This window comes from Ovis canadensis, chromosome 5, assembly GCF_042477335.2.
Source record: "Ovis canadensis isolate MfBH-ARS-UI-01 breed Bighorn chromosome 5, ARS-UI_OviCan_v2, whole genome shotgun sequence".
NCBI lineage: Eukaryota > Metazoa > Chordata > Mammalia > Artiodactyla > Bovidae > Ovis > Ovis canadensis.
In genome coordinates this window covers 107,728,953-107,747,059 of record NC_091249.1, presented here as the reverse complement: position 1 = coordinate 107,747,059, position 18,107 = coordinate 107,728,953, and the positions used below count along the sequence as shown (strand labels likewise).

At 39.9% G+C, this 18,107-nt stretch overlaps 1 protein-coding gene across 2 annotated transcripts in view; it reads right to left on the bottom strand.

Annotated features, from left to right (window-relative positions):
* Positions 1-592: 592 nt before the first annotated feature.
* RHOBTB3 (Rho related BTB domain containing 3) overlaps positions 593-18,107 on the bottom strand; it is a 62,495-nt gene continuing 44,980 nt past the window's right edge. For both annotated transcript variants that reach the window (XM_069592591.1, XM_069592592.1), the window contains 3 exons: positions 15,998-16,164; positions 8,524-8,620; positions 593-3,519 (listed from right to left, as the gene is read on the bottom strand). In XM_069592591.1, the coding sequence (XP_069448692.1) occupies positions 3,404-3,519; positions 8,524-8,620; positions 15,998-16,164 (380 nt within the window). In that variant the 3' untranslated portion in view covers positions 593-3,403. The remainder of the gene's footprint in view (positions 3,520-8,523; positions 8,621-15,997; positions 16,165-18,107) is intronic.

The following is an 18,107-nucleotide window of genomic DNA, read 5'->3' as shown; positions in this document are numbered from 1 at the left end:
ATTTCTTTGAACGTTAACGATCCTGAGCGTCTCTTCATGTGCCTGCTTGCTTTCTGCACGTCTTCTTTGAAAAAAGGTCTATTCAGACCCTCGGCATACTATTCAATTGGCTTATTTGTTGTTGTTGTTGTTGTTTGGCTATTGAGTTATATGAGTTCTTCACATATTTTGGACACTAACCCTTTATCAGATATAGAACTTGCAAATATTTTCTCCTAGTCAGTAGGGTGCCTTTTCATTTTGCTGGAAAGACCCAAATTCTTAACCCGCTATTATGTGGCGTTGCCTCTGTTTCTCAAAAGTCTTGCCCCCAAAATAACACATAAGTGCTCGTTTCTAGGCTACATAATTATCAAAGCTTTTTTTTTTTTCCCCAAAGAAATGATATATTTTTGTTAAGAGAAATTCTACCAGTTGTTAAAGATAATATAAATTTCTTTATCTTATCACAGCTAACATATCAACATTCTAAATATTTTGCATATAACGGTTTTCACAAAACAATTATGCTTGAGACATACAAGGCAGGATTCCCAAATTTACTTCAGCAATTCACATCCAAAGTGAAAATAACTACACGACACTGTGTGAAGCCTGTTTTAAAAAAAGGTTTATTTGTTACAAAAGTGTTAAATACTAAAACTAAAAACATATAAATTCAGGTCAGGCTATATTAAAATACACAGATACCCTTCTTTGCAAAATTATTAAAGACAGAATTAAACAGATGATTTAAATTAAATAAAACACGCGAGGACATTTTTGTCTGATTATCTCTATCAGTGTAGTGTAGTTTTTAAAATTATAGTTGAGAAGTTCAGCTGTCCACAGAGTCAAATTTACCAAATTCTTCAGTTTTCTGCTTTGGCCCAACAGGAAACCACCGCGCTGGATTAGACAGGGTGAATTTCAGTTAGGTTTCCGAAATCTTCTACATTATACGCCTACTCTGCTACAATACGAACACAGAGTAGTCAGAAGTATATAAAGGGTTATATAAGGTGAAAATCTGGCCCAGAAAGAAAAGGCCTTAGTTCTATTGATACCGTTCAGTATCTTCTCTAAATGAAATGACCGATAAATATATTGAAGCAGAGATCAGCACAAAGCATACATTCTTCTAGAAATAGTCTTTCAATTAGAAAAACTCTAAAAGAGAACTCATTTTCCAAGACAGTTTGTGTTTGTTTTTTTTTAAAAACCTCTTTGTTACTTTAAATCGAGTTAATCCAAAGGTATTGAAGAGTCTAGGTTAAAATCTAACTTGATTACTGTTCTGATAGCACAGGAGAGCTGTGACACTTGTGTGCTTGAGTCACTCGCAGGTGGCAAAGACCTTTCATGATCAAAACTACGTGCTCAATGCCAACAGAGCAGCAGCTCCCAAACCCAACTTCCGCTTAGGTCCAACGACCTAGAAACTATCTATAGTCTACAGACGTGTTAAATAGTATTTTCAAGGAAATATTTTACTTTAGCACTTATATTTTTCAGTTTCCTAGATTAAAAGTTACTAAGACATAATGCTGTAATTAATGTAGGGGTAAGGATATGCTTATGAAAAGCAAAAGGCTATCATTACATTTTAAAAGGCCTTAAATGTGAATGAATTACTAAAAATCTACTTCAGTATTTATTCTTTACAATGCTAATCCTTGTCAAGTGGGAGAGTTAATTCAAATGAATTAAATACAAAAACTAAAAATGCATTCCAGTAATCTTTATCAACACAATCCAATTAAAAACAGGTTTCTTGTAAGATATTTGTAGAGGATTTTTACTGTTTTATTCTGACAGTGTTGGCAAATATTTAAGGACTAACTATATCGTATTGTGTCTAATCTATGGCATAAAACTGTTTAAACAAACTTTAGAATAGGTGGTTAAAAACTATGTGTATTCTAAAGTCACTGGAAATTAAAATAAAAATATATTCCAATACTTTATTACAGATGAAAAGCATGCTAACAATAAATAGTAATCTGATTTTCCATCTCTCAGCTTGCAAGCTTCTGATGTAATTGTTTCTGCTGACATGTGATTCAAAAGAAACTATAATTCTGTCCTCTATCTTAGTACCTTTTTCTTTCCATGTAAGAAGTCTTGATTTATATCCTTTCTTTGAACTTACAAGATAAAATCCTGAAGGACAAGATTCATGTTATTCTTCATTAAATACCCTTTCAGTCCACAGAGAGAATTCACACAGTTCAAGCCACCGACGTCTTAACGTTAGTAAATACACTAAAAGAAAGAAAACTCTTGAGCCTTTGATTGTAAATTCTCTAGAAAGCATCTTTTCCTACGAGCATTTTCATAAATGCATATTAAAGTCACACCGGCCAGTCACTTTTACCAACATCCTGGTCTTAGAGAATGATTAGGGAAGTATTTATCTGTGTGGAGCCAGGACTCCGAGTGTCTCAAAGTGAAGTCAACACAATGCATTTCTTGCGTGCCAGTTGAGGTGGCAGAGGAGAGAGGCCCTGGGTGGTACAGACGTCCCCCTGGGGGAAACCCCATGTGATCTCTTTCCTCAGCAAGCTTCCTTCTCTTTGCTTGATGTCAGTGCCTCTTTTCTGCTTTCAGAGAAGATACTGTTTTGAGCAAGACAACATACCCTGCAAGGAGATATGCATAATCTGGGGGGCCCAGTACAGAGTGAAAATGCAGGGCCCTCCTTCAAACATCACGAATTTTAAGATGTCATCGCAGGGTAGTGGATCAAGCATGGTGCCCTTCTAAGCAGGAGGCGCTGTGTGAGCACACAGGCTACATGGCCACAGAGCCAGCCCTATACAGATTTCCTGACTAATAAGAATCATAGAAGACAGGCAAGGTGGATCAGGTGGGTTGTTCAGATAAAAAACAGATTTTTTTTTCATTATGGTTTGAACATTGTCACTTGATTTGGAATAAGGTGGAATTTCATGTTTAAAATCCCAGGAAAATTTCTAGGATCTCAGTCTGATCAGTCTCCTAGATTTCTCATTATAGAAACTGTCATAACTGGGTCTTTAAATGGCCCTTATTGTAACAGAGCAATTAATCAGATGATGAAATTTCTGCATTAATACTACATGATTTTTTAAAAATCTGAACATTTCTTAGATGGAAGGGGCATACATATCACTAAACCAGTAAGGAATCTTAAAGGGAAAAGTAGCTGTACACAGCTTTATATGCTAGGGTGAAGTCTTCATTTTAACCTACAGTATATTTTGTTCCCTTTTAAGATCACAATAGTAGTTTTTTTCAACAAGATCTAATAAGCACGTTAAGCTGAATGGTGATTTTTTTAAACTCCCATATTGGTTTCGGTTGCAAGAATTCTCCTGGAACCCAAAAGTACCCCATTCTTCATAATAACAAGAAAAAAAATGCATGTGTATAAAACTCCAGGTTACATTACTAAGCAACGACACTTCCGGGAGTGAATATACTTCCTGTATTCCGCAAGCTGCTTCAAGTACACAGTCGATGGCCATCTGTGCTTTTCAACAAAACTGCGTTCTTCCACTAAAAGTTTTAGAAAAAGAGTGTTAATTGAATATATTCTATTTGGGATCAACTTTCAATATTAAGTATTGGCTTCCTGTGCAACAGATGAGATCCACACTCTGCTGTACACTTCCTCCCTCCTCTCAATAGGTCATCAGGATTCACACTATTCTGAAACTTATAATTATACACATCATGTCATTGATTCATCAAGTAGTATTTGATTATGTCCTTCCCCCGCCCCCAAGTAAGACTTCTTTTTCCTGGAGATAAAGGACTCTGTGTTTTTCATTTAGTTTTCTTTGTCGCTAACTCAACCTCCCGAACTCTAAAGTCCTCTCAATCCTTTTTCCCTCTGCTCCTAGACTTCAAGTCTTCCACTCTGCTTTCTCTAGTTTTGGTGAAGCACAACTTTTATTAGCTTCCTGAAAGGGGGGCAAGCATAAAAAGTATTTTTGAGACCTTGTTTGTGATGAAGCATCTTACACTCAACAGATCATCTGGTCTGGTATGGAATCTTCCCTCAGTATGTTGAAGACAGTACCCCACTGCTTCCTAGTTTTCAAGGTTGTTAAGAACTCTACTACCATGCAGATTCACAGTCACTGGTAAGTCATCTGTAGGTTTTTTTATTCCATAAACATTTAGATTTTCCTATTTATAAGCTGGTGTTCCTCACAGCCCAGTGATGGACCTTGTTCATTCATTAAGCTGAGCACTTAGCGGAGCCTTTTAATACGCTGACTCAGTTTCTTCAGTACTGGGATAACTTCTTCTATCATGTCTTTGATAATTTCCTCCTCAGTGTTTTTTTCTTTCCTCCTGTATTAACTTCTATCACCCAGATACTTCACTCCTGCATTGAGCCTCTGATTTTTTTTTTAAAACCCTTTTTCTCCTGTGCCTTTTTGTCCTACTTTCTAGATTTCCTTACCTTGACCTTTCTGCTCATTTATTTATTTAGTTGTTTGGTTGTTCTGTTATTTTATTTTATTTTTTTTGCTATCCTATTCTAATTTTCAAGAGCAATGTCTTATTCTTTTATCATTTTCTTTAATTACGCTAAAATACATGTAACATAAAATTTACCACCTTAACTGTTTGACAGGGTTCAGTTCAGTCATGTTATGTACATTCACATTGTTGTCCAGAACTCTTCTCATCCTGCAAAACCAAAACTCTCCACCCATCAAACATCAACTCCTTGTCCTCCCTCCCCCACATCCCAGCAACCACTATTCTACACTCAGTCGCTATGAATGCTGTTTCTCTTTTATCACACTCTATCTTTGTTTTACAAACATGTATCTCTTATTCTTTGCAGATATTAATTATAGGGTGTTTTGTTTTTTTTTTTTTTTAAGATTTCCTTCTACTCTTTATTCCTACAAATTCCTTCTCTTCCATTTTTCTTCATTTTGTTTCGGTATTCATCTTTCCCATTGGACAGTGCCTCAAATATCAGTTGCTCCTCAGTTAACCTCTTCATATTTAAAAGTGAAATGCTAGAACTGCTATTGCTGAGTCACTTCAGTCGTGTCCGACTCTGTGCGACCCCATAGATGGCAGCCCATCAGACTTCCCCATTCCTAGGATTCTCCAGGCAAGAACACTGGAGTGGGTTGCCATTTCCTTCTCCAATGCATGAAAGTGAAAAGTGAAAGTGAAGTCGCTCAGTCATGTCTGACTCTTAGCGACCCCATGGACTGCAGCCCACCAGGCTCCTCCATCCATGGGATTTTCCAGGCAACAGTACTGGAGTGGGCTGCCATTGCCTTCTCCTAGAAAGCTGTTTGGAAATCTTTGGGGCATGGGCAGGACTTGCTGACTGGTGAAGAGTCAAGGTGGGAGTCAAATACCTGGCTGCCCAAATTCTAGAACCTGGAGGCGGGAAGGAGGCTGGAGGCTTACCGCATAATGTGTGCACTTTCATGCGATCCCTGTGTTTTCAGTCCAGCTCCTTGCCCCAATCTCAGCTACACTCTGAATTTATGATTCTCTAGCTTTTTTAGTTTTAACTTTTCCAGGAATAAACCCCCAATTCTTGTGATGACGAGGGAGCAGTTCCCTGCCTGGGTGGGACAGAGTGTAGCAAAAGCATTCAGCTAGCTCTGTGGCTTTCAGCCCCAAGATCTCATTCTGCTTTCTGAAATTTCTCAAAAATTCACAAATTTTTAAGGTTTTACAGTATTCTGCTGGCTGGATCAGCTTGTTTCTCGTCAGCATTCCCTTCTGTGGGCATTTAGGTTTCCTTCTGCTAAGCCACTTTCCACTTCTCCATCTACTGTTTGACCCCATGTATTATAATTTGGATTAGCAAGGTCCTGATCCAGGCTGTGGTGCCTAGCTGCTCCGGGAAATTAATTGTACATTTCAATAGGAAGCAAAGGTGATATAAGACTGCTGCCTTGGTTAACATTAAAGAAAAGAGAGAGAAAAAATTTATCATAGATGAGGTCTGGTAGCCAGCAAAAATCAAAACAAGACCAAAAAAAAGGCTATAATATATAACATAATACTGAGATAAATTAAACAGAATAATGAACCCATAAGTGCCAAGGGTAACGTATTCCTGTGCATTGCTGTTTGCTTTCATACGAATCTGGTATGTAAAATACACCTAGTATTTTATGAGCTCTTTCACTAAGTTATGATGTATCAGTGGCAGCATTAACATAAGATCTTTTCCAGTCTCACTTTTCAATTTCTAAACACCTCTAACGAAGAAAAATTCCCAGTTAAGGGAAAACATTTCTTATAATTCCAATAATAATCTGATAATTTTTGAGACTGAAAATGAAGCTATAAGGGGACTGTGACATGAAGCCTTTCAATTTCAAGGGACCATGTGAAGTAGGCCAGGAGTCAGGCATCTGGGAAGAGAGGAGACTGCGGCACTGTATCAGATACACGTGCAGCCAGGCTCCACTTCAGGGTGCTGCCAGCTCGGAAGACAGGCCCAGAAGCACCAGATCTTCCAGCTTCTCAAAAGAAGCAAGAAATTTCAATTCTTAAAATGTGACACGTTACAATGTTTAAATGTTGACACTAAAAGAATTTATAACACCATGAGGTAGAAATAAGATCCTTACAGTCAACCCACAGACTTGTCAATTTGTGACTGCTGATATAGGCCATCAAATTCTCCCTTATACACAGGGGCTTTTTCTTTTCCTCTGCCCAGGAGGACATATCACAACAGGTCCTGGATGTGAACAGGCACCACTGAATCAGAGCACTCAGGATACTATTTTTATTTCCATCAAAGGAACATCAGACAGTCACTGACATAGTCTCATGTTGTTACCCTGCCTTCTCAAATTACACCCTGGAGTCCTGCTTCTCACTATGCCAGGTGGTCATAACATGCTTACTAGGCAAGCATTGTATAATAAAATAAAATCAAAATGAATAACTCAAAGGACTCAGAGAACATCTTTCTCCCTAGGTTGCAATGGTACTCCATGGGTATCCTATGCGTGCATGCTCAGTTGCTCAGTCATGTCCAACTCTTTGTGACTCATGGACTGTAGCCTGCCAAGCTCCTCTGTCCATGCGATTCTCCAGGCAAGAATACTGGAGTGGGTTGCCATGCCCTCCTCCAGGGGATCTTCCCAACCCAGGGATTGAACCCACGTCTCTTATTAAGCCTCCTGCTTTGGTAGGCGTGTTCTTTACTGCCAGCGCCACCTAGGAAGCACACGTGTATCATACAACTACACAGAACAGTAATTGGAAAACCATCTTGTCTTTCACGAATGAAGGTGGCCCTAAAATCAAAATGTCCATTTATTTCATTTTTAATTGCCTGATTAAAGAATAACTGTGTAAGAATGCCCCCTACTAACAGCAAGGGGATGTATGCCTTATGTTTAAGAATGAACTCTGGTTCTTGCACAAAGTAAACAGTAAATATCTATTGTTCCTGCTATGATGTGTTATGTTCCTCTCCTGCACTGTTAAGATTCTATGGAAAGAGGCTCCCAACAGGCATCTAATGTGTGCTGACTGGCTGAATACATCTGCCCAAAACTGACTGTGTGTTTCTTGGTTTCCCTAACTATGCAATGAATAGGTAAATGAAAACAAAACAGGTGGACATCTAGCATCAGATGCTCTTTTACAAGCCAATTTTTACATAGAAGATTTCTACAGGTAAAACGGAAGTACTCGGGATGAAGGCGGCTGGCAGGAGTTCAACAACAAGGTCTGGCCCCTACCCCTCCCTCCTCTCTGCTGCCCACCCCGCTCCCGCTCCCGCCCACCTTGCAAGACCTTTGGCCATTGCCAGGGAGATTTCTCTGCTTAGCATTTGAAACTCCCTGATTGGGAGATCTTTACCTTCTCCTTTTTATCAATAACTTGATTGTTCCTTGACTCTTTTCTAGGCAATAACATGAACGAACCACTGTATCCAAACTGACTACCTTGATGACTCTTCTATTTTCATTTTCTTTCATCTTATGCAGCACTCAGAAGCTCACCGTTTGACTGGTTTTAATCTCTATAATTTACCTTAAAAGATCACATTAAGTATACTCTTTGCTCAATAAACTTTGCAACGCTCTTTGATCAATAAAAAAATTATTATTGCCAAGTAATATGATGGATGTATACAGAGACAGGAGATAACCAGTACAAGTCAGGATAAATTTTTCTTTATAAGAAGAGAATTTAAAAAGCTGAACTATTTAAATGTTGCTTCTGACTTAGATGGTTAAAACTAAATCTCATTTATCACACCCAAATACAATGTGAGGCCACTTTATCTAATTCACATACAAAAAAATGCACTTAAAAATGGGTGGGAGCTATGAAACCAGCATTAAAAATGTCTTGTGCAACACGTGTCAACTTCGTATGAAACACAGGTATTATAAGCATCCTCATTACCACACCGCATACTTAAAAGGAATGTCTTACACGGACTTATTTTTTAGAAACTACTATTCCTACAAATTATGTCTCAAATCTAAGAAAAAGAGTATCATTTTCCCCAAAAAATATTAATTAGCAATCTACCTGAAAGATCCTGAAATTCAGGCTTTTGACTGAAGATGAGGTAGTTAGTGGCGATGAAATGAAGCAGCCAGGTTGAGAGGCAATCAGAGTGGTGAAACTGCAAGAAAAATGGAAAGTGAAACAATATTGTACCTAGTAACTGTCAACATGATGATACGATTGAGGGAATGGTCCAGGAGAACTCACGGACGGCCCAATTCCATGTTTAATGTGTCTGTACACGATGCAACCTTCAGCCCACTCTGACAGCAGGCGGGAAAAGGGAGCCTTACTAACAAATCATAATAAAATCACATCAGTGAAGAAACCAAATCAAATGAAGAAGTAGTTACGGTGGCCACAGGAGCTTAAAAAGGCTTTTAAGCAGATGCATAAGTACATCTGTGGGTAACAAAGTCTACTGGAGATTCTCGAGGATCTTCATTTAAGCTTTTCATCTAAGGTCATGGCCTTCACAAACTACACTTATATCTGTGTGGCAGAGAGGGGATTAGAGTTAATACAGGTATACACTTGGCCATATCTCAACAAATTCACCTGCAGAGAAAAGCAAAGAATATTCTGAGGAGGGAATGTCATCGATCTAAGGCTATGGGTTTCAACATGTAAGTGTTTCTGTGAGGTTATGGATGAATAGCTGCTTATAACTGGCATGTAGGTTGCACTGAGCAGGATTTCCAGCACATTTATCCTGAGTTCCAACAGCTGGTAAAAGGGAGACTCAGAAACTTGGCCATGACATCATCACCTTGGTGCCAACCCAGTGACACCTCCAACCCATGACTAATCCATCCAACCACGCAATTCGGATTATAATAACTTGCTGACAGGCAGCTTGGAACAAGAGGCTAGTTCTTTCAATGTTACTGTGGTGAGATATACGTCACATGAAACTCACCATTTTAACCACCTTTAACTGTACAATTTGTTGGCATTAAGTATATTCACATCATTGTGCAACCATCACCACTGTCCATTTTCAAAAGTTTTTTATCATCCCAAACGGAAACTCTGTACTCATTAAACAATAAATCCCCCTTTGTCGTATCCCCCTAGTCTCTGGCAACCACTGTTCTATTGTCTATGAGTTTGGCTATTCCAGGTAGCTCATACAGGTTATACAAAATTATGTACTGTTTGTCTTTTTTCTGATTGATTTATTCTACTTTATTCTATAAGGTCCCTGAGGTTCATCCATGTGGCAGCATGCATTAAAACTTCATTACTTTTTAAGGAACAAAACTGAGTCATTGGCAGTGATATGGATGAATCTAGCCTGTCATACAGAGTGAAGTTAAGTTAGAGGAAAAAAATCAAAGATCATATATTAATGCATATATATGGAATCTAGAAAAATGGTACTGACGAAGCTATTTGCAGGGTAGGAATAAAGATGCAGGGGTAGAGAACAGACGTGGACACATGGGGAAGAGAAGGCTGAGAGGAATAGGGAGATTAGGACTGACGTGCACACTGCCATGTGTAAACCAGATAGCTGGCGGGAAGCTGCTGTATACCACGGGAAGCTCTGTGATGACCTAGGTGCTCTGGGATGCGGTGTGGGTGACGGAGGGGCAAGAGGGAAAGGGATATGTATATCCATATAGCTGATCTACACTGTTGCGCAGCAGAAACTAACAACACTGTAAAGCGACTATACCCCAATTAAAACACACACACACACATGGGTTTCCCAGGTGGTACTACTGGCCTGCCAGTGCAGGAGATGCAGGAGACCTGGGTTTGAGCCCTGGGTCGGGAAGATCCCCTGGAGGAGGAAATGGCAACCCCCAACAGTGTTCTTGCCTGGAAAATTCCATCGACAAGAGGAGCCTGGTGAGCTACAGTCCATGGGGTCACAAAGAGTCAAACACGACTGAGCACACACACACATCACAATACACACAAACTTTGTTCCTTTTTAAGGCTGAGTAATGTCTCACTGCATGTATTGCATCTGTTTAATTCACTCATCTGTTGATAAACATTTAGGTTGTTTCTACCTTTAGGCTAAATATATTAATAGATCTCTTAAGTGAAAGTCGATGTCGTATCTGACTCTTTGCTGCATTGCAGATCCTATGGACTGTAATCCATTGAATTCTCCAGGCCAGAATACTGGAGTGGGTAGCCATTCCCTTCTCCAGGGGATGGTTTCAACCCAGGGGATGGTCTCAACCCAGGGATTGAACCCAGGTCTCCCACATTGCAGGCAGATTCTTTACCAGCTGAGCCACCAGGGAAGCCCAAGAATACTGGATGGGTAGCCTATCCCTTCTCCAGGGGATCTTCCTGACCCAGGAATCAAACTGGGGTCTCCTGCATTGCAGGAAGATTCTTTACCAAGTGAGCTATCAGGGAAGCCCCAGCTCTCTTAGAGAGAAGAGAATGGCTACCCAGTCCAGTATTCTTGTTTATATACTATTTTTGAGTATAACAAGAATACTGGAGTGGGTAGTCATTCTCTTCTCTAGGAGATCTTCCCAACCCAGGGATCAAACTTGGATCTGCTGCATTGCAGGCAGACTCTACCATCTGAGCCGTCATGTAAGCAATAAGTAATACTGCATTGAAAACAGATTTGTAATCTCCAATCTTAAGGAAGAAACTCAAGTACCACTCTTTTTAAGTCATAATGTGGGAATATTTAACATGTAAATTCAAATGTCCCTGATTTTAATTATGTTGGCGTTGTTCACTTGCTAAGTTGAGTCCAACTCTTTGCGACCCCATGGACTATAGCCTGCTAGGCTCCTCTACCCATGAGATTTTCTGGGCAAGAATACTGGAATGGGTTGCTGTTTTCTCCTCCAGGAGATCTTCCTGACCCAGAGATTGAATTCGTGTCTCCTGTATTGACAGGTGGAATCTTTATCTCAGAACCACCAGGGAAGCCCTGATTTTAATTGTACAAAATCAGAATTTTTGAATTATAAGAGACTTTCAGTTTAGTTCACTTCAGTTACTCAGTCGTGTCCCACTCTCTGCGACCCCATGAATCGCAGCACTCCAGGCCTCCCTGTCCATCACCAACTCCCGGAGTTCACTCAGACTCACGTCCATCGAGTCCGTGATGCCATCCAGCCATCTCATCCTCTGTCGTCCCCTTCTCCTCCTGTCCCCAATCCCTCCCAGCATCAGAGTCTTGTCCAATGAGTCAACTCTTTGCATGAGGTGGCCAAAGTACTGGAGTTTCAGCTTTAGCATCATTCCTTCCAAAGAAATCCCAGGGCTGATCTCCTTCAGAATGGACTGGTTGGATCTCCTTGCAGTCCAAGGGACTCTCAAGAGTCTTCTCCAACCCCACAGTTCAAAAGCATCAATTCTTTGGTGCTCAGCCTTCTTCACAGTCCAAGTCTCACATCCATACATGACTACTGGAAAAACCATAGCCTTGACTAGATGGACCTTTGTTGGCAAAGTAATGTCTCTGCTTTTGAATATACTATCTAGGTTGGTCATAACTTTTCTTCCAAGGAGTAAGCGTCTTTTCATTTCATGGCTGCCGTCACCATCTGCAGTGATTTTGGAGCCCAAAAAAATAAAGTCTGACACTGTTTCCACTGTTTCCCCATCTATTTCCCATGAAGTGATGGGACCAGAGGCCATGATCTTCGTTTTCTGAATGTTGAGCTTTAAGCCAGCTTTTTCACTCTCCTCTTTCACTTTCATCAAGAGGCTTTTTAGCTCCTCTTCACTTTCTGCCATAAGGGTGGTGTCATCTGCATATCTGCATATTTCTCCTGACAATCTTGATTCCAGCTTGTGTTTCTTCCAGTCCAGCATTTCTCATGATGTACTCTGCATATAAGTTAAATAAGCAGGGTGACAATATACAGCCTTGAAGTACTCCTTTTCCTATTTGGAACCAGTCTATTGTTCCATGCCCAGTTCTAACTGTTGCTTCCTGACCTGCATACAGATTTCTCAAGAGGCAGATCAGGTGGTCTGGTATTCCATCTCTTCCAGAATTTTCCACAGTTTATTGTGATCCACACAGTCAAAGGCTTTGGCATAGTCAATAAAGCAGAAATAGATGTTTTTCTGGAACTCTCTTGCTTTTTCCATGATCCAGCGGATGGTGGCAATTTGATCTCTGGTTCCTCTGCCTTTTCTAAAACCAGCTTGAACATCAGGGAGTTCACGGTTCATGTATTGCTGAAGCCTGGCTTGGAGAATTTTGAGCATTACTTTACTAGTATGTGAGATGAGTGCAATTGTGCGGTAGTTTGAGCATTCTTTTGCATTGCCTTTCTTTGGAATTGGAATGAAAACTGACCTTTTCCAGTCCTGTGGCCACTGCTGAGTTTTCCTTTATAGCTCATTTAATACTATATCACATTTTAACAATCTTTTTTCACTTTATGTTTTCACTGATTAGAACACTGCCTACAGGCTGTGACTTCAAGAGAGAGGGAGATCACAGAAATGAATAGCTGGCTATTAAAAACACGGTTCAAGGGCAGAATTTTATTTTTGAGTAAGATTTAAGATTTTATAATTATGGGCTCTTGGCAAGAAACGAAATGCATCCCACTGGAAAAACTACATTTGGGGAAGAATATGTGCTGACTCAAGAGGACAGTTTAAACTGAAATAAATAATCGCATTTTTAAACACATTTTAAAAAATACCATAAAGCAAATGCCACCGCATTTAACAGCCCTGTGAAGAATAGTAATGATGGAGAAAGTAACCCCCTGCCCCCAACTCACAAGGAAACTGTCAGAAACAAAAATGGTAGCTTGAAGAAGCCAAATATCAATGCACAGACTATAAGAAGTTGAACTTAACATTTTAATATGAGAGTAAATAGGACTTCATAGGAATCACCAAAGTCTGCCAAGATAAGGTTTAAAGGAGAGGAGGAATAGGGCATTTCTACCTCGATCTAAAGGAACTGATCTGATTAAGGGGGGGGGGGGGGAAGCCTTTGTTGCATGTTAAGATTCCAACCTGATGGAAATATATGAATCTAAAGGTAGAATCATGGTAAAGAACTGAGAGAGGTTAGAGGAAAGTTCCAGCAGAAGTGAGAGAATACCAAAACTTCTCATCTGTACCAAAACTGCGAATGATGCGGGCCTTCCCTGGTGGTCCAGTGGCTAAGACTCCACGATCCCAATTCATGGGGCCCGAATTCAATCCCTGGTCAGAGAACTAGACCCCACAAGCTGCAACTAAGACCAGACACAGCCAGAATAAATAAATATGTTTTAAAACACAAGTAATCATCTCCTGACTAAAACTCTTTGTGACCCCTTTCTCTATTAAAATTTTTTTTAAAGTATGAATGATGTTTTCCTGATATACAATACAAAACCAGCAGAGATGATAGAGGGATTGGAAATCTCAATTATTCAGAGAGCCACTAGAAGTCTAATTGTGCCAAAAGACAGAAGTCAAAGAAGCAATGGGGGAAAGGTCAACCAAAGTCTGACCAATAGATGGACTGGCTGGCTAAGCTGAACCTCAACCTAGGAACTTCAAAGAGAACTGGGAAGAAAATTGATCCTGTTTCTGTGATTCATACTGGCAAATTAGGGACTGCCAGGAACAGACTAAAGGAAAATGAGCAAATGCAGGCTTAACGCTAGCAAACAGAAAAGTCTTCAGAAACAGTAAAATTCACGCAGAGTTGGTGTTTTAGACTTTAAAAATTCAAGGGGAAAAATAAGGATACTACTCACACAGTCAGAAACTGCACATTCAGGGAAAATAGGTCAGGAAGAATTTCTGACAATACAATCACAAATGATTTTCATGAGGAACTGCGTGGTGTGTGTGTGTTTGAGGGAGGGGCACTTAAAGAAATCAATGCAACCAAGCAGAAAGTTCTCTTATGCGTGAACTATGTAAAAGGATACTACAAGATAAGGAAAACAAAGCTTGTGCACATTTTTTTTTAAAGTATGAAAGACTTGTTAGAATGTATGAAAATGATACTCAAAAATGCATGTGAAAATGCTAGGAAGAATAAAAATAATTTTTAACCTAAATCTAGAGAATAGCTATTAATCCCAAGCTCAATGTAATTCTATTTCAAAGACAGATAAGGGTTAATCTCTTTTTTTTTAAATTTGTTTTTTCTCTAATATTAAATACATTTATCTGAGGACTTGATTATAAGAGAAATGAAAAATAGCTATGGAGATAATAAGAGAAGACCTAGGTGCTTTAAATGAATTCCCTTACATTCCCAGAAATGGACACAGGGATTAATGAATTCATCTCAGCATGGAGGTTGGAGAAGGAATGGCAAGCCACTCCAGTGTCCTTGCCTGGAGAAATCCACGGACAGAGGAGCCTGGCAGGCTGTAGTCCATGGGGTCGCGAAGAGTCAGACATGACTGAGTGACTAACACAGCATGGAGGTAAGCTTTTAGTTGTCAGAGAGTCAGTCCTTTGCCCCCTTACGTGGCTCTGTCTTAGCAACTTGGATGAAGACAAACTGGTCATATTTTCCTAATTCTGGATGTCAAAGTTGATAGGGACAACCAATATGTTGTATGCCAGATTTCACAAAGTCTTGATCATCTTTAAGGATGGACCAAATACATTTTTGTAAAAAAAAAAAAAAAAAAAAGACTTAGAAGGTTCAGCTTAATGTAAGTCCAGAGTCAGTCACTGTGCCCTGACGGCTGTCTCAGGGCAGGCCATGGAATACTAGAGTAACTCCTCATACATTGAGACGCTTCAATGAAAGATGCTCGAAGGGACTGACAAGTCCGTCAACACCTCCGACAAACAAGCAGAACTGTAAAACATGCTCGAGAAGTGAACAGACGTATGAAAGAATGAATGAGCAAATACATGAGTTCAGACTAACCATCCCTTTTTCAGTACGTATGAATCATTCAGTGTCGCAGGGAACGCCTAGAAAAAAGCCTTGAAGGAGTGGGTGGGCAGTTTAAACGATGACTCCATTTTTCTCTCAGGAATCCTAAGATGGGATCATTTCAGGGAAATTCAAGGGCAGTTCTATTTTCTCTACTGCCTGTACAGAACAATACAGCATCACACACGACTGACGCTAGCAAGGACCACCACCATTCAGTTGGGAAAATTCCATATTGGCAACTGTCTCCTTAGAAAAGGATTGCTCAAAAACACTATGCTCCAAAATTATCTGCAGAGATGTTGTCAGGGCACATTTAACTCATGTAGCCATATTTCCAAACTAATTTTCATTAGTGAAAAAGTGAAACTGAAGTCACTCAGTTGTGTGCGACTCTTTGCCACCCCATGGACTGTAGCCTATCAGGTTCTTCCATCCATGGGATTTTCCAGGCAAGAGTACTGGAGTGGGTTGCCATTGCCTTCCTCAAATTTCTTCTTCACTAATTTTCATTAGTTCTTAAGGGTAATGCAACTCTTGAGAAACAAGCAAACAAAATGTTTGAAGTAATCTAATTTTTGTAATTATTATTATTATTTTTAAAATCAACCAACCAGAAATGCAGGGGCCAATTACCTTGGCTTTTTTGAGCAGGTCGACTATGTCGAGGTTCATGGACGCCAGCTCCCGGCTCGGCATACTCTGCAGCTGGGTGATGATGAAGAGCTCACAGATGTGCTGCAGTCTGGACACCTGGTACATCTCCGCACAGATCAGGAGGCACATGGCCTGGAAAATGCCGGCTGACGCAAGGAAGGGAGAGAAGAGACAATGGGCGATAACACCATCTCCTTTCTGACCTCGCCACAGAACAACAGCAAAAACGAAGAAGTGCTGGCTGTACCAACCAGTGTCACAGAGAATGCCTAGAAAAGGCCTTGCAGGAGTTGAGTCAGCAAGCTAAACGATGACTCCATTTTAAGCGGACTTCATTCACACTTTTGGACTCAGAAGTGAACCTGTTGTTGTTTTCAATTCTCCAGAGAAAAGAGATTCTACCGTTGCCCTTAATAATCAACTCCAGGGCTACTGGGTAATTCTGTCTGTTAGCTATACTGCTGCTGCTGCTGCTAAGTCACTTCAGTTGTGTCTGACTCTGTGTGACCCCACAGACGGCAGCCCACCAGGCTCCCCCGTCCCTGGGATTCTCCAGGCAAGAACACTGGAGTGGGTTGCCATTTCCTTCTCCAATGCATGAAAGTGAAAAGTGAAAGTATACTAAATCCTTGCAACTTTCCTTCTGGCTTAAGTCCCCAGGTTTGTTTGGCTTTTATTGTGGTAAAATAAACGTAACAAAAAGTTTTAAGTGTAAACAGAACATTACCTTTTAAGTGCAAAGGTTAGTGGCATGAAGTATATTCACTTTGGTGAGTAATCACTGCCACTCCCTTCTCCAAAACTTCTTTCTTCTTCCTCAACTGATACTCTGGACCAATTAAGCACTAAAATATCCTCCTTCCCTAAATCCCTGCAGTCACTCAGGTGTATTTTTGTTAGTTTTTTTCTTTTAAAACACTTCTATGTATGTCGAATGATTTTTTTCGTGTAATTCTTTCTTGTCCCTCTTTAAACGTAGCAAGGAACCAAGAATAGTGTGTATGATAAATATTTATCAAAATGAATATTTTCGTTTCTGCAATTTCCCAGTGCAAATATTCCAGTATCCAGGTTAACTTTCTGTTTATTCATTTTGACTCATTCCCCCCACACTTCACCTTTTACCATTTTTAAAGTATTTTGTCTTACGGTTACGGCTGCTTTTTCTGGGCAATTTTGTAATTAGTAAGATAAAACTTAAAATCCAAAGCTTCAATTACTCTAGTGAGAGGATGACTGAGAAAACAAATTTCCTTATTATTCCAAATCCAGTCAAATACTTTAATATACAAATGTTTCCAATACCAAAATAATAAAATACCCAGTAACAGACATTCTGATGAGAATCAATGCTTTCATTTTTACTAAACAGCAATTATAAGCCAGTCTCTAACACTAACGACTGTAACTGGCTCCAAAACATTCTATAGATAGCTGCAAGACCAGAACTGATTCAATTAAAAGAATTTTCTGTCCTGGAATTTCTAAAACTTTTCACTAGAGGGCTCATGACTTATTTATAACTTAGGAGATTTCAATAACAAACATTTCTGAATGTAAAATTAAAGCAGTAAGCCTGAAGAGAGGTATGGTTTGAAAGGTGTATTTTCTTTTTATATTGGCAAGGGTGTCTGGCACAGTCCTTTAACCGAGGCCTCAGGCTCCTGGACTACACCACCAGGGCTTATTCTGGTTGTATCTGCAGTGGGAGCCATCTGGTGGTCAAAGGATAAACACTAGTTAAAAGGGGCTTCCATGCCTGCATCCCAAGGCTCCGGGTCTGTGGCAAGGGCTCTGCAGTTTCTCTAAAGTGCCTCCAGGTCTGGGCAACCTCCAAAATCTGGTCCATTCTGCAGCTGCCACAGACAGTTCCCAGTCAACAGTCGGTGAACAGGGAAATAAATCCTACAGTCCACTGGGCATTCTAAACCACTGAAGAAAAGTTTTTGGATAAGTCCGCTTTAGGAGAGTATGATTCTAGAAGTCAGAAAAAAGTCAGACTTTTTAGTATTAAAAGTTGGAAAAAGGCCATCCTCTGGGCTAGAGTGACAACCACAGGAATCTCAGAATATTGAAATTTCTTAAAAGG